This window comes from Dendropsophus ebraccatus, chromosome 5, assembly GCF_027789765.1.
Source record: "Dendropsophus ebraccatus isolate aDenEbr1 chromosome 5, aDenEbr1.pat, whole genome shotgun sequence".
NCBI lineage: Eukaryota > Metazoa > Chordata > Amphibia > Anura > Hylidae > Dendropsophus > Dendropsophus ebraccatus.
The window spans coordinates 55,844,272-55,861,098 of NC_091458.1; the positions used below are offsets into that span (position 1 = coordinate 55,844,272).

General features: G+C 42.2%; 1 protein-coding gene and 1 long non-coding RNA gene across 9 annotated transcripts in view; one reads left to right on the top strand and one right to left on the bottom strand.

Moving 5' to 3' along the window:
* ZNF385A (zinc finger protein 385A) overlaps positions 1 to 16,827 on the bottom strand; it is a 151,854-nt gene that overhangs the window by 7,498 nt on the left and 127,529 nt on the right. For 5 of the 6 annotated variants that reach the window (XM_069970240.1, XM_069970239.1, XM_069970241.1 and 2 more), the window contains one exon: positions 15,656 to 15,818. In XM_069970240.1, coding sequence (XP_069826341.1) covers positions 15,656 to 15,818 — 163 coding nt within the window. Of the gene's footprint in view, positions 1 to 15,655; positions 15,819 to 15,899; positions 15,963 to 16,827 lie in introns of those variants that run through there. The other variant, XM_069970244.1, reaches the window with a different exon arrangement.
* Positions 6,797 to 16,827, top strand: part of LOC138792614 (uncharacterized) — a 47,706-nt gene continuing 37,675 nt past the window's right edge. The window contains exon 1 of one of the 3 annotated variants that reach the window (XR_011363161.1): positions 6,797 to 6,849. This is a non-coding gene — a long non-coding RNA (uncharacterized lncRNA). Of the gene's footprint in view, positions 6,850 to 7,994; positions 8,048 to 16,021; positions 16,347 to 16,827 lie in introns of those variants that run through there. The other 2 variants (XR_011363163.1, XR_011363162.1) reach the window with 2 other exon arrangements.

Genomic DNA, 16,827 nt, shown 5'->3' on the forward strand with positions numbered 1-16,827 from the left:
TTTATTTGCATAACATTGCATAACATTGCAAAACTAATATACTTTTAGGTCTGTTTTGACCCTATTTTGGGCTTTGGGCTTTTGACTGCAGTGTTCCTGCAGGAATTCCATATAAAGAACCTGGATTTACTGGCGGCAACAAACTTCAAACCTTCTTATATATTAGATTTTCCTATTCTCTTTTCAGATTTTCTTTTTTTGTTTTGTTTGTGAGAACCATATAAATATCTAGGATCTGCGAGTCCAGTGGAAAGTTGGAGGAGCACTCCTAAAAGAAGTGACCTCAGGATAGATTTTTATGGTTAAACAGGACGTTATAATGGTGTTTGAAGACATTTTACATAGTGAGAGTGGCATAGGAATAAAGTTTATTATTGTTACTATGTGACTAAATGAATCTGGTTACAAGCCTCTTGGCTGCATCATGGGGTGTGTATGTATTTTGTGGACCCACTGAACAAGTAGTAGTTGAGAGCACAAAATGTGCACAAGACAAAGCTAACATATGATGTCGCTTAGAGGTGAATTAAAGCCAACCTAAATATTTATAACATGGTGAGTTTTCATATTCTATAACAACCTGTCAAAGTACATTTGTTATAGGTTAAAGCCAATTTATAAAAAAAAATGTATTCAAAGGTTATACAAATAAAAAGCAGTGTAATGTGATTGTCACTCCACGTGATGACATTAGCCTCCAAAGCAGCCCTTCCTCTGAGCCACAGGTGTCAAATCTATGACCCTCCAGCAAAACTACAATTCCCATCATGCCTGGACAGCCAAAGATTTTAACACCTGTGCTCTAAACCATGCAGAGTAGATTGGAAAGTTACATGGATTTTTCTTGGCGAACATTATAGTTATATGCATCCCTGCTGTGCTGTAAACATTTGTAGCATGGATGGCTATCTTCTATGTAGGGGTCTGTGAATTGCAGAGCACTATTACACATTCATAGTGCAGTCTGCAATAGCAGGTCTGCAATAAGCGGGCGCACTACAAACATGTAAATGAGACCTTACAGTAGTAGGCTATGTTCACACAATGTTTTTCAGCTCCGTTTAAAATGACATCCGTCATTTTGAGTCTAAAATAACGGACATTATTTAGCAGCTTTGCCTCCCCTTGTTTGTACATTATTCTAGTTTGGGTTACTAATTGGACTTTGGGTGTGTCTTAATTGAAAAGTCCATTGAATTTAATAGAAAAACAAAAAGAACGGTGACAAAATAAAAACTGTGTGTGAACAACTAATAAAAAACGTCCGCTGTTTGCATAAGACGTCAGAAAATAATGATCATGTTCATTATTTTGCCGTCCACGGTAAAAATGTCTGTTATTCAATACATTGTGTGCAATGGACGTCCTTCTTCCCATTGACTTCAATGCATTTCCATTGCAGTCGGTTAAATCGCGGCAAAAACGGACATTATTTTAAATGTCAAAATCGGACGCCTTTTCTCTATTTTTGACGTTGTGTGAACATAGCCTACGGCTATGTTCACACTTGGTTTAACAGCGTCCGTTGCTATTTAAACTGCCGTCTGCCGGGCTGCATTCAGTAAATTCCTGCAGCCGATATCTCTGTTCTTTTTTTTACAATTGACTTGCGGGCACAGTCCGGTGTGTCCGCAAATCAATTAACTATTCAATTCAATGTAATGTGCGTCTGCCGCTGCTGCGCTTTACACTGTGTGAACAGCTATTTTTTTCAGACACTGTTCATTGAACAGCACCCAGACATAATAGGCATGTACATTATTTTAACGCCCGTTCTAAAGAAAAATATCGTTAAATAACAATGTGTGATCACAGGGGGCGGCATTGCATTGTCTTCAATGCAATGCCGCCCCTGCAGTAAGGAACAGACACTGATTTCATTGCAGTCAGCGTCCGTTCTTTACTTAAAAACAACATAGTGTGAACATCAGTAGAGATGAGATATGTACTTATAGAGTATATACTGTGTATACATATAAATGTATGCGGAAAAAAAGAAAAGCCCCAGTGTCATGAAATAAAATCAAAGGTTTTATTCATTGCATTAAATCTTTCATACAAATGCAGGGGAAAAAAGGAAATAAAAACGCCATGACTAAGCGCTAACAGTCACAGTCCAAAACGCATTAGTATTTTTATGTCCTTTTTTCCCCCTGTTTTTGTATGGAGTTTTTAAAGCAGTGAATTAAAGAATGAACATTTGATTCCATGGAGCTGGACCGTTTCCTTTTTCAGCACATTGTTGGGTGTTGTCCTCTGCCGGTCCATGCAGAAAGACGAGGGTTAGCTGTTTTTTTCCTCTTTGTTGTATATAATGTATATAGAGTACAGTAATTCCCCTGTGTAAGCTTCATCTCCATGATGACATTATGAGGCCCTCTACAGCTTAGTAGACATGGTCAGTCTGTCAGTTAGAGAAATGGTCTCCTACCACATGTGCGAGGGCCTAAGTAAGGGCCGGATAAGCAGAACCATGTGAGTGAACACAGAGCTGAGAAATGCTAAAAAAATCATGGTCATTTAGGTGTAATGAGCCAACATATTAAAGCATTCACTAGAAAAACAATATACTGACAGCAATGATTTATTCCAGCACTGGAATTATAGACGGTCCCGCTGTAAGGAAACTTTCCAGGTTACAAAAACTCGTAAAAATAGCATCATCTCAACTTGGACAAAAGAAGCATCGCTTTCAAAGCATTTTTATTGTTTGATATCTCTGCTATTTTTGGTTCTGGTTTTCAAACAGGCCGATTTGATCTATAGATTCTCAGTATGTGTTAAGGCACAAAGACAGTGTCTGAAAAGAAATCACACAGCGAGACTTCAATGTACAAGGGTGGATGTGAAAAATAAGGAGGGCGTGCTGTGACCAGAATGGGATTCCTAAAACTGCATCCAGCCCTAACACTGTGAGATGCCTCTTACTGAGCTCATCCTCTCCGACATGACATCTCCTGGATATAGGGCACGCAACCAGGTTTATGTGACGACAAAAGAATGCCCAGAACTAATGGCTCATTCACCATCTGTCTAATGTCAGGGTGCAGTCGACTTTTGAGAAATAAATGCCACAAGGGAAAACCAAGCTGCATCAAGCGCCACAAGTAATATAAAATATAACTCACTTCATCCCAGGAAAGCAATATGTTCTTTGAAGAATTGTGTTAAAAATTTTAGAGATGTTAACAAGTAATATCACAGTCTTGTTCGGTAAGTAATCTTATGTTACATACAGTATGTACTTATGTATACAATGTTAAACAGAATATAATTTCCTTTAGCGGTTCAGGGAAGAAAAGGAGCGCTGCACCTCACACCTATGGCTGATACTAGTGCCCCTAGGCTAAATAAAAAACACATCAGAATTTTGTGTATGAATTGATCAAGCCATACTGCCCCATGTACCTCGTGCCGGTATCTGATACACATGGGTCCCTACACTAAGTCCACACCGTGCCAGTCAGTGGCCACCAACCCCGCAGGCACGCACAGTCAGGGAATGGGGGCCATGGGACGGCCCTGCGACCCCCATGCCACAGGACCAGACCCAAAAACACCACACCAGAACCCAGCCAGCACCGCCGGCGGAGAAGGTCGCCCCCAAACAGCACAAGTCTGGATGAGGTATTGCGCTCACCATAGCTGCTGCAGACAGAATGGGAAAAGAAAGGAGGGATTAAAATCATGTGCACTCAGGTGTCTCCTGCTAATTGCGGTCATGTGGGTCTCACCAGGAGGAGTGCAAAACATGGAGAAAAGAGAGAAACAAAATGCGGCTCAGGGAAGAAACGGAACGCTGCACCTCACACCTATGGCTGATACTAGTGCCCCTAGGCTAAATAAAAAACATCAGAATTTTGTGTATGAATTGATCAAACCATACTGCCCCATGTACCCCATGTACCATGTCCCTTTTTTCATTGTGGCTAGCACTCGTGCTTTGTAAGACCCATGTGATCCAAATTAGCAGGAAGCACCTGTGTACATAAGGGAAGGATCTCCTAGTATTCTCCCATTCTACCTGCAGAGGAATGGAGAGAGAGGTAAGAGCTTGTTCACACTTGTGTTGCTTGGCGTCCACTTTTTCTGCCGGTGGCACCTGCGGGGTCTGGGGGGACCCTTTAGGGTCTGGTCCTGTGACAATGGGGTTGCAGGGCCATTCCGTGGCCCCCCTTCTCTGCTTGCACATGTTTTGCGGGGATTGTGGTCGCTGACCGGCACAGTGATGTTTTTTGGTTAGGGACTCATGTGTATCAGAAGACCTGCACGTGGTATATGAGGCAATATGGTTTCGCCAAATTATATACTAACTTCTGATGTTGGTTTTAAATAAGCTTTCGTGTCAGCCATGGGTGCGATGTGCAGCCATTTCTGTCTTTTTGGCTTATGTGCATATAATTTCCTTTAGTAAGTTGAGAAATGTGTCTAAAGCTTTTGTGGTGTCCCACTGCGTGTTATTTGTATTAACTATTGGTTGTCGGTTGAAAAGGCCTTTTGCTATGCATTTTTGTGTTTTGCACTTCGGGGCAGATTTATCAATCTGCGCCCCTGGCAAACGTAATGGGAAAGGCCCATATTTTACCCTTTTTCATGGCATGCGCCAGCCATAAGCCCTGCTTGCTTGATAAGTGGGCAGGGAGAGGCGTGGCTTTCTCCATGCCTAATTTACCATGGTTACACCTGGAAACAGGCATTAACCAAGTGAGAAACCTACATCTGCTTTGGAGCAGGTGTAGATCTCTGTACAAGCCCCTCTGGCTGGGTGAATGGGGGTGGGGCTGGATTTATGTCCAGCGTACTAGTACCAGCTTGCACTAATCTAATGCTTGGAATGTTTACATATTGCTGCTCTAATACAGATGAATGATGCTGCCACCTGGTGGTCACATTGTTTTAAGAGAAAGTGCAATATATACAGAGACTTACCAATAGGCTTATTGTCAGGATTGTACCTGGTAAAACCACGCTCGCAAGCTTTGGTCGCCGGTTACGATCATGGCGGCAAAATGTACGTGCACAGTAGTTATTTTCTATCATTTTATTAGTGTGAACACGGTGTGATCCTGCCTTGGCATTTATATTGATTTAGGTTAACTCACTACTCATTGCCTGGGAAGATTTCTTCCAGCAGGTATACAGTTAACACCTTGCCTTGGATAATGACTGACAGCCTGGTCCTCCTGTGCAATCTTGTTTCTCTGCTCCAATCGTCTCTGAGGCAGGGACTTGCTTTCAGATAAAGCTCAGTCATTTCCTAAGCCTAATGCCTGGTATAGGTTTACACTTGTTGTACCTGTCTCTGGCTTTCTGCTCCTGTGTATTCCTGTGAACTCCTGTTATACCTGACCCTTGCTTGCTTTTGACTATTCTTTGGCTGTGTGATTCTGATCTATATTTTGATTCTCCTGGTTCTGACCCATTTTTGCCTGACCATCCGCCATTGTGTTTTGTCTGTCTTTGTTGTTGTCTTTTGTCTTGTCTCATGTTTCACCCTGTTGCAGTGCAGGGAACGTCACCTAGTTGTCAGCCATCATTTAGGGTGGTCTAGTGGCAAGCAGGTAGGGGCAGTGGGAGTGGGACAGTGTCAGGGCTTCACCTGTCTGTGTGAGTGTTTTCTTGTGTGCCCTGAACTGTCCTGACACTTATAATAGGAAATTCTAAATTGTGCTTTCTTGTAGGAGGATTCTGAATTTTAGGTAACCAAGTGTCAGGAGCAGAATAATATCCTTTCTATACAGTAGTGACCCCCCCCCCCTACCCCCACCCATCTACCCCCATCACTCTAAGCCATTATGAACAAAGTTGAACAAAGTGCCCTACTGTCCTCTAGGACTCAGTGGGCTTCAGGCCTAGTTATCCACATACCTGAGCTGCACCTCACGTTGCCTGTACTTTTGTTCCTGGGAAGATAAACCACCACCAGAGGTGTCTGGCAGTAGCTTTTGCCCCTCACCTCACAAAGCAAGCTTGGCTGAGATGCCCAACCCCTCCTGGAGGCATAGAAGAGATAAAGCACTGGGATGCTGTGTGCCGTCTTGTGATCACACGTAGATCACACTCCCTATCTATGCATGCTGACCAGAGACCCGTCCAATGAACAGCAGGTTTTCATTAATATCATGGCTGTAGATATTTCCTATAATTAGACCAGAGGAAAATACACCCAGTCTGTGCTGCATCTATGTGACGGGTATGACCCTGTGCCGGCTTTCCCAAAGAGTAATCAAATAAATTACCATTAAAAGGATTTACATAGAAAAGTAAAATCAGTATTCATGGTTCCATTTTAGATGGCGAGTGAATGAAAAGATTTTTCCAAACAGAAAACACAGTTTTCTAGGAGTGAGTAATGATGGTAAGAATGCAGCAGACAAGGTCAGAAGAAATGAATTTCTGTTAGATGGAGAGATATGTGTGTATGGCCAATAAAATGCTGCCCTGAAAGCTCAAGAAATATGCGTCCGGAAAGTTAACCCTTATGTGTACTGTGAGGCATCAGGGGCATTGTACTGAGCAACAGACGGGCAAAGAGAATTCGATATCTTTGTGATAAGCACAGTAAGCACCGAATAAAGGAAGAGGAAGAAGGAGTGTCTAAAAGCAACAAATAAACAAGAATTAAGAGGCTTCTGAGAGCACAGAACATGCACTGTGCAAATCTCTTGGCTCAGCAGATCCCCCATATGTGCTTAGACAAGTCACCTTCCTGTGAGCTCACTCACAGCTGACCTAGAAAGTTTTATTATTCAGAGAAATGGAAAAACACCTTAAGCCGTACCTCCCATTATAAAGAATGAAGCTATATGAAGACGTTTCTTTTTATACCGGAGAGCAGTTCCTTTAATGGTGAGTCGGCTCCACCAAAAACCCACCTTATCGAAACCGTGGCTAACTGCAACTGCAACTGCAACTGGTCTGTATGCACTCGAGTACAACATATACAGGTGCATGCGGACTGACCCTGCATAACCCCCCCCCCCACACACACACACACATACACACACACACACACACACACATACACACATACATACACACACACACACAGACACACATCCGCAGTGGTGAAAATAAGATAAAAAGAAAGGCTTATAAAGGCTTTATTTACGGAGAAAAGATTTTTGCAGCTTTCTTTAGCATCCTGTACATACAACTATATCTTTTGTTGCGGATGTAGCCTTGACGCTTGTGTTTTTGTGTATTGGTCTGACTGCATTTCTGATGAGGTAAATTGACATCTGTCAGTGTGGGTCATCAGAACCACAGTCAGGCAATAAATTGACTGTAATATGAAAAAATGGGTCTCCAAAAGCTGTGTGCCACAAGCTCCGGTCATACATTGGTACATAAATACAAAGTTTTATATGGATTAGTTCTGAACAATCTCCCTAACCTTCATAGAGAATACAGTAATTCTTTTGCATGTCTATTTTATGGCACGGCCAGACATGTGGCTGTTCATTTTACCAGAGGGTTGGAAACTGAGAGTACACCCCCTGTAAACTTAAACCGTATACTAGAGTCATGACAGGAAAACAGCTCCGACCCTTAGTTTTATTGTAATGTGAGGCACCAAGTACCAAATAAATAGTTCCACAAAGCTCTATGTATCGTTCTATGATGTGTATCAAGTTTTTTTGGCAGGGGGACAGAACTTGTGTTAGGTGTGGCTTTGTTTCCAGGAGCACCTTCTTGGGGCATAGTTTGGGTTTGTGTTTAACACTCTAAAAAAAAATTAAAAAAAATAAAATATATATATACAGTATATATATATGGTTTGCCACAACTAATCTTGAGGACAGCCATCCTAAATGTATAACACAGGTCCCAATAATCTCTTCTAAAGGGCGGCAAGATATTCACTGCTGTCATTTTAGCTAAGTTTAACGTAGCTAAAATGACAGCAGCAGTCACTACACATCTTGCCGCCCGCGCTCCCCGGCATCCCCACCTACCGCCGGGTTCCCTGACCGAGGTCACGTGGCAGCCCTGTTCCTGGTCGGCTGCGTGCGTGAGGTGCTACGTCTGGTCACCGTGCACTGTGGTAAGTTACCGGGGTTGCGGGGGTTGTTTGCGTAGTGGTTTGTGTCTGTCTCCATGTGGACTTCAAATATGTAAAAAAATTTATAGCCAATGAAACCAAAGACAAAGCCACATTGATTGCATATGGATCCTGTCCTTGTTGGCAGCCAGGTCTAGTCCTTACACTACAGCGATATCAATAGGAAGGATATGCAGCCCACACTGTTCCTATCATGTAAACAACACAACTTGGCTGCATCTTTTTGCCGATGAAAGGGCCAAACTTTAGGAATCCGATACATAGAAGTACTGGTGCCATAGTTAACAATAAGGCGTATATAATTTTGATATAAATTATAGATATATAATACAATAATACATATAGTTTGGGAAGGATCTCAGCACAGATACACATACATAATAGAGTCTAATATTAACTGAGAGTGTGAAATAGTAAAAGAGCAAAAAATAATACAATAGAACTCCTTGGAATAAATATGGGGCTATCCTGACTATAAGATGCCAAGAGCTGAGAACTGGAAGATGTGGAGGCCAGGTATTCCCTAGTCAACATTAAATTGGATTGTTATAAATCAGCAATTTACTAGTATCTGCTCCCAACGGTGGGCGATGTATTGTGTGAGAATATAATGCAGGAATATGACCTGATACACACAAAGGGATCTAGAAACACATGTACATCACTTCTAGCTCCAGCAATTCTCTAAAGTATTGTAGTTTATTTTAAGGGCAAAATGGAAGAATTATTCCTTAGCAATAAAATGTTTTATGGTCTTTTGCTTATTGACCGTCAGAGGGAATGTTGCTGAGCAAGTCTGGAGCTCTTGGCAGGCCTCATTTAGAGTAAATGTCATAAAACTCTTTGGAAAGGACATGGACTCGGCGGCACGCAACTATATCTACACTATTCACACAAGTATGAGACAAGTATTTCATTATTTTCTATCATGACATAATATATCCATGTCCTTGATAAAAGTAGAACATATACTCGGGTGCCACTATAGCTGGGTATATATTGGATTAACCCATAACTGTTAAGAGGGTCACATAGTGAAAAAGGGGCAGCTGAGATGTGGCCATGGTGTCCTGTGAAATTTCCTAATTGAATGGTAAATAAAAGTTTTCTTACAAATTCTTGTGACCATTATTAAATGAACTCTATGGTCACATGATTTTGCAGTCAAACAGCTTGCATAAAAGAACAGTTCATTCAAAAACTGCATGGAACAACACGTCTATGCGTTTTTTTTTAACTGCATCGGGGTCACACGTTGACTGCAATGTGAGACTTACCCTAACACAATCTAGTTTAACTTGGGGCTTGACTTTGTATGATGCATTAAGATCTTATAAAGAGAGACAAACCCCATCACAGACAATTAGACGTAATGTGATGCATATGTTCGGTTAAAGTAGAGTGAGGGCGCTGAGGGACGTGTTCCTTTTGCTTCGGGGGATAAAGGACTTGGAAAGAGGGGTGTAATGCTTTTTGGTGGATATGTATCTCAGGGAATTTATCCAACATACGATAAGTGGCCACAGCTGGAGGAATAATTACACATTTTAGTCTTTTGGGCTTTGGCATACGCCTTTCCTGTGGTCTTGAAGCCAAAGCTAAACATATCAGTGCACCTCACAGCCCAGAACAGATTGTAGGAATTAGACTCAATTGATAAGTCAGGATCATTTTAAAGCAAAGTCAGAAACCTGATAGAAGTAAGAACAGTGTCTCTGATATAGTAAAGGTATCTTTCCCTATCAGTTGTCTACAGCAATCTCTATTGGAACCTGATGACCCACAGGAAAAGTTTTAATCTGAAGGTCCATTATACTTAAAGGGGAACTCCAGGCAAAGGTTAAAAAAAATGAAACTTCTGCCGAAGCATATAGCATTACTTACCTGTCTTTCCCAGTTTGGAAACTAACGAAAATCTATTTGTTTTGGGGTTTTTTCTGTATTGTGTTTCTGTACTTCCTGGTTGAGCACTTCCCAGAATGCAGTACTTGTTCCAGAGTGCAATGCTTTCCTTCAGCTGTTCATCACAGTCCCCCACCCTGCCCATTCCCCAACCAAATCTGTTGCAGAACATCTAGGCTGTGTTCACACATTGCAATTTCATTGTGTTACTGAATTATTTGCAGTACTTTATCATTTCATTGTGGTCCCACCCACACAGCACACAGTACGCTGTATTCTCTACCTGTAACGCTGATATTGGAATAAAGTAAACTTTTTGAATATTTTTTTCTTTTCATCTCCACGCACATATTATGATCAAGCATCTTTTATCTTTGAAGTTGAGCCTTACAGCAAGGATTTTATCCCATATTATATTATGTACAGAGTGTATTTTTCCTCACTTCCTGGATGTCAATCAGCTACCAGTGTGGCAGAACTGTACAGATATGGTAATACATTGTATAGACACATCTATATAAAGTTTAGTGTACTTTTAATAGAAAACAAGTTTTCCTTATGTGGAGTTCCCCTTTAAGGAAACCCACCATGCTAGGTTTATATTAGGTGAGGATTATGTCATAACCAGGCACCATCAACATTTGGCTGTAGCTCCGGCACAAAGGACCAAGTGCCAAATTCAAACACTTGACAGCAAATCTGAATGAGTTTTGGCTGGAAGTGCCTAATGCTAGAACCTCTACAGGAAATTAATTTCTAAAACGTGGAGAAAAACAGGAGCGATTACTAGAAAATGCATGTATGGCTTTGCTTTGTATCTCGAATAACCTAGATAGGTTATAGCTATTATCAGCTTGTCAAAGGAAAGATACTGTAACATAGTGATGTGTCTCAGGTGAAGGAGACTTCTCATATGAGCAGATGTCAGAATGATAGATCCCCATCGGGGCCAGGAAATGAAGGATTTGATTTGCTATTTAGAGTTGATGACATGTAAGGCTTAGAATCTTTTTTAATCTATCAAATGTACAGTCAGTTTCTGTTTTCTATTGTTTATTACATATGTAAGAAAGTAAAGATGTGGTTTATATACAACTCATGGCTAGCATAGTGATGAATGGAGATGAGTGCAACTCAAGAATGCTCAGGTTCGAACAGACCCGAGCATTCTCGAGTTACGCTCATCTCTAGTGATAAACCCAATCCCAAACAGCTATCTACAGTATATTCTAAGGTTACCCACTACAAAAACACTAAGGTGGACAATTATCAAGTCCGTCGTTTTTAGTACTATTCTTAAAACTGTCCCCGCAGCACAGAGGCTTGCCGGATATATGTAAAAGCACAATGTCTCTACATAAATCCTGTACGCACCGGAGCCTCACTGTGTGTGCACTCAATGAAGCCTACGCCAACTCCGGCAGAAATATGCTAAACGTTATGCGCGCAGGGGCTGCGCCCCCTCTGTGTGCGGCAGGGCAGTGCACTGATTGGTTGAGCGGGATGTCCACACGCCGGGAGCATGGAGCAGGTACAGTATGCTCCAGCTGGTGGGAGTTAGTGGGACTGTCACTTATATACTCGCAGTGGGATGTCAATCCCTCAGCGAGTATGTATTCTCATACAGACTAACAGGCAAGAGATCCACAGCGGATTTAGCCGCCTGGGCTGCACGAACAACCCTTGTATTATTCGTGCAGTCAATGAAACTGACAGCACAGATATGTATATATTTGTGCTATCAGTTTAAAGATCACAAGAATACTGTGCAAAGTATCAAAAAGGTTTTCCCAAGCTCCTAAAGTGTTGCTCCTTCCCCTTCCCATTCCTAAATTTGTTTGGGATTCTAGCTGTCATCCAATCAGAGATAAAAATGGGAGAGGGAGAAAGGGGCATTCCAGGAGCTTGGGAAAGCATCTTTGATACTTTACACAGGGAAGCACAAACAGGTATTTGAAAGTTACCAGATGTCTCCTTGACCTAGCAGCTCTCTATCAGCATCAGCAGTTTGGAATTGCATAAATTGCAGCTGACAGATTTTCTTTAATTTCCTTTAATATAGCAGAATATTTTTCTGTATAAATAAATAAATATATATATAATTTTATTAGTTTGCAGCAGAAGTGTTAAGTTGTAATTAACCAAAAATGTATGCTCTGTATCCCTATAAAAGACTGATGGGTCTTAGAGGTACACATAATAGTGGTTTTCAAAGGGTCCCCTAACAGTACGCTTAACATAGATTCCTGCTCTCAGGACCCACACCAATGAGCTACAATTTCTGATTCCGTCATCAAGTGTTTAGTTCCCCTCCGGCCCACTGCAGGGAAAATCAATCATTACACTTTATCCATTTAAATCAATGGCTTGTCAATGTAAAGCCTGGAGCACGCCAGGTTCTCCAGTGCCACAGACAATCTTTGAAGCCACTTCTTCCCCTGACTGTCTGCTAAAACAATAAGCCCTCATGTAAGAGGAGTGGTACGTATGATGGAAAAGCCTCCCATATGATCCGACATATTGAACTGTATAGACATTGAGAACCGCTGATCTACACAGTATCATCTAACAGCATTAGAAAAAGGATGACTCCACATTCTGTGCTACAGAGCTTACATAGGAAATCAGCCATAACATTTACTGACAGGCAAAACGAATAATATTGATAATCTCATTACAATGGGTAAGATGTATAAGGCAGCAAGTCAGTACTTAGGCTGTGTTCACACACATTGCAGTTTCACTGCAGTACTGTCATGGTACTGCAGTGTTTACACTGATATGGCAATACTGCAAAAGTACTGCAATGTGCGAACACTGCCTTAAAACTGATATGCTGGAAGTATGAGAAATGGTGTAAAGATTTTAATGTTATAGTTTCCAAAATGGTAGGTCTTGTAAAGTGGTCTAAAAAGGGAAAACTGGTGAAAAGTGACAGGGTCAGGGGTGTATGGAGGTAAGCAATTAAGTCTAGCCCATCTGGTTTGGTCCCACAGCTCAAACTGAGGCAAAGAATTGCAACCAGCTATGATAGACATATGTCAGAAGACACAGCACCCCAAAGCTTGCTGCTGCAGAATAGTGCCATGCTGTAGAACAGTGCCATGCTGCAGAACAGTGCCCATACTGTAGAACAGTGCCCATGCTGCAGAACAGTGCCATGCTGCAGAACAGTGCCCATACTGTAGAACAGTGCCATGCTGCAGAACAGTGCCCATGCTGCAGAACAGTGCCCATACTGCAGAACAGTGCCATGCTGTAGGACAGTGCCCATGCTGCAGAACAGTGCCCATACTGTAGAACAGTGCCATGCTGCAAAACAGTGCCATGCTGCAGAACAGTGCCCATACTGCAGAACAGTGCCCATGCTGCAGAATAGTGCCATGTTGCAGAACAGTGCCCATGCTGCAGAACAGTGCCCATGCTGCAGAACTGTGCCCATACTGCAGAACAGTGCCCATGCTGCAGAACAGTGCACATGCTGCAGAATAGTGCCATGCTGCAGAATAGTGCCCATGCTGCAGAATAGTGCCCATGCTGTAGAACAGTGCCCATGCTGCAGAACAGTGCCCATACTGCAGAACAGTGCCCATACTGCAGAACAGTGCCCATGCTGCAGAATAGTGCCATGTTGCAAAACCATGTCCATGCTGCAGAACAGTGCCATGCTGCAGAACAGTGCCCATACTGCAGAACAGTGCCCATGCTGCAGAATAGTGCCACGCTGCAGAACTGTGCCCATGCAGTAGAGCAGTTCCCATGCTGCAGAACAGTGCCCATGCTGCAGAACCGAACCATGCAGCAATGGAAAAAAAAACTGTCTGGTTTTAGTATAATTTGTCTATATGATGTAAGCTGAGGAAGAGACAGCACCAGGATGCACTATAGAAAGAAGGCAAGACAGCAGAGGTAATGTGAGTTCAAAGTTTAGTTACCTGATGCCAACTCATAAGTTCTGGGAAGCAAGGGGTTAATGCTCCTCAGGCTCTCATGGAAAGACTTTGCGTCTTACAGTATAATTAGTAAACCTCAGTGTACTTTGGCACAATTCTACATCCTCCCCAGATGCAAATCAACTAAATGTCTCACACCCTAAAATAAGATCCCTAAAGACTGCCATTAGGTTGCTACAAATTATCCAAAGATTTGATATGATACTGAACTGTGTTTCTGTTTCAGTGCAACCGAATGCCATACAGTATATGGGCTCCTACTGCATTAAAGTGTCACTGTCGTTATAACTTTCAAAATCGAAATCAACAGTAGATGTGATGTAAAGCAAGTTTTCAGTTTACATTCATTATTTTTTTCTTTTTTAGTTATCATGGAAAACACGGCACTTCCTGTTTTCTGAAACAGTCAGAAAACAGGAAGTCCTGTGATTCCCAGGCCATCTGAGCGCTCACAGAGAGAAGCCAGTCATGTGATTGATGGACACATTGAGCCAGGACTCTGTACTGGCCGGAATTCCTGTGTTTAGTCTGTTTTTTTTTTTTTCATAAATAATGAATGTAAATTGCAAATTTGCTTTATTTCGCATCTACTGCTGATTTAGATTTTGGAAGTTATAATGACAGTGACACTTTAAGTCTTTGTGCATGTCTGTCTGGGAATCATGTGTGCACATAACTGTGAGGTTGGAAGCCTCAGGGAGTCTCAGCGCTGACTCAGTGCTAGATCTTCTTCTCAGTTATTCTTTGCACAGTGAAGCCTTGGCCACCCACTGTGCAGGTGATCTGCAGCACTGCACCATTCAAGCAAATGGGGTTGGCTGCATATCTTTGCACAGCCAGATGGCAAGCACTGTTCATGTGCAAAGAATTAGCTGAATTAGCTCTCTGGCCCTGTGAGTGTTCCAGAGGTCAGACCCTCTATAATCATAAAGTGATCTTTACGAGACTGGAACACCCCTTTATATGAATATGATCCACCTCTGGACCTGTCCCTAGAATGAGGGTTCCCCTATCCTCTTATAGACACCAGAGGTAGTCGTGAAGCTGAAAGCAGCCATGGTGGCTGTTTTACACAGCTTAGATGACCCCCCATGACTTAATTGGTAGTTGCAGCTGCTGCGCTGTTTATACAACTCCCATTATAGCCAGTTGGAGTTATACAATCTGCATAAACTATCACCCTGGCTTTTTTTGACTTTCAGATGACCTCTGGAGCCTGAGAGGTGGGACCCACATTTATATCCCATCCTGATGCGAATACCCCATTAACACGTCACTACACTAAATAACAGATGGGTAGTCTACTGGTCACTAAATCCTATCTGATCATCACGATCCTAGATCTTCAAACAGGATTTGATTATCAGCCTCATCGTGGCCTCAGGTATAAAATTGATATGAAGCTGGGCAACCGGGGGTTACTAACAAGGCGGCCAACTGGAAGATTAGCTACTTCTCTGTTCTAAACTGTAAAGTTATATCCCAGTGGACATTGCTGGCACAGAAACTTGTCTAACATTTGCATAGATATAGAGCATGGTGAATCTGAAAATGGGAAAGCAGTCAACCTTGCTGCACTTGGAGGTTGTCCAAGCATGTTGGGTAAATGCTTTCAGGATGAGATGCTTGGACAATGTTTGCAGTCTGATTGTCTCTGGCAGGTAAATCTAATGATAACAACATGTTCTGGCATAGACAAAGATAGAAAGAAGATGTGGTGTTACATCTCAGTCACCTTTGCTGTCTGTATCACTCTCGCTGGCGCTGGGCACAGGGCTGATCATGGGTGTGTTTCTATCTCCATCTTGGACTCCATCTTTCTGCCGGGTTTTGGCATTCTCAATCCCTTTAACTCTTCGAGCATGTCGATTCCCTTTATAATGTGCCTCTGCTTGACTCTGAAAGAAAAAATAGTGAACGATTGTATTACACCAGTTATTATTGTGGTAAGTGGTATAATATGTAAGCAGGTAGAATACCTGATCAGGCACAGGGCTGCTGCGGTCTGTATCAGTGTGAGGGGCCATACTAACAAGTACTTCAGATGCCATGTGCACTGCTGTGTAACTCTACGCTGCCCAACTGTCACTAGATGTGAGATTGTGTCGACTTTGTCTGTGAAAGCGCCATTTGGTGACAGCAGGAGGGAGGATGAAAAGCTGTATTATTCAAATAAGAAATTTTCCCTATTCCCATGCACATTTGCCACCAATTAATTCAGTTCTGTTCTCCGAGCTATTCCTGCAGGACCAATAACCAAGCATTTAAATGACATTACTATATATTCCTGGATTTACCTCCAAATGATACTGCATACATACAAGGCATATGTGACCATTTATTTTACTATCCGCAAAGCAACGGAGGAGGGGGACTAATTATGAGATGACATAACCCATGTAGAAATAACTGGTAATTTACATCAGGTAAATATATAATATCTCAAGTCCCTAAAGGGGTACTCTGGAGAGAAAAGTCTAATACATTTAAAAAGAAAAAGAAAAAAAAACATTAAGCCTTTCTGTACTTATTAGCTGCTGTATATCCTGCAGGAAGTAGTGTATTCTTTTCAGCCTGACATAGTGCTCTCTGCTGCCACCTCTGTCTGTGTCAGGAACTCTCCAGAGCAGCAGCAAATCCCCATAACAAACCTTTCCTGCTCTGGACAGTTCCTGACACAGGCAGAGGTGGCAGCAGGGAGCACTCTGTCATGCTGTCATACAGCAGCTGATAAGTACTGGAAGGCTTGAGGTTTTTTTTTACACAAGTAATTTATCAGTCTGTATAACTTTCTAGCATCAGTTTATTTGACTAAGAGGCGTGTGTCCAGTGGCGTAGCTACCGCTGATGCGACCGGGCTGCTACCAAGGGGGGCCCCGCGACCCCCCCCCCCCCTTGCCACTGCAC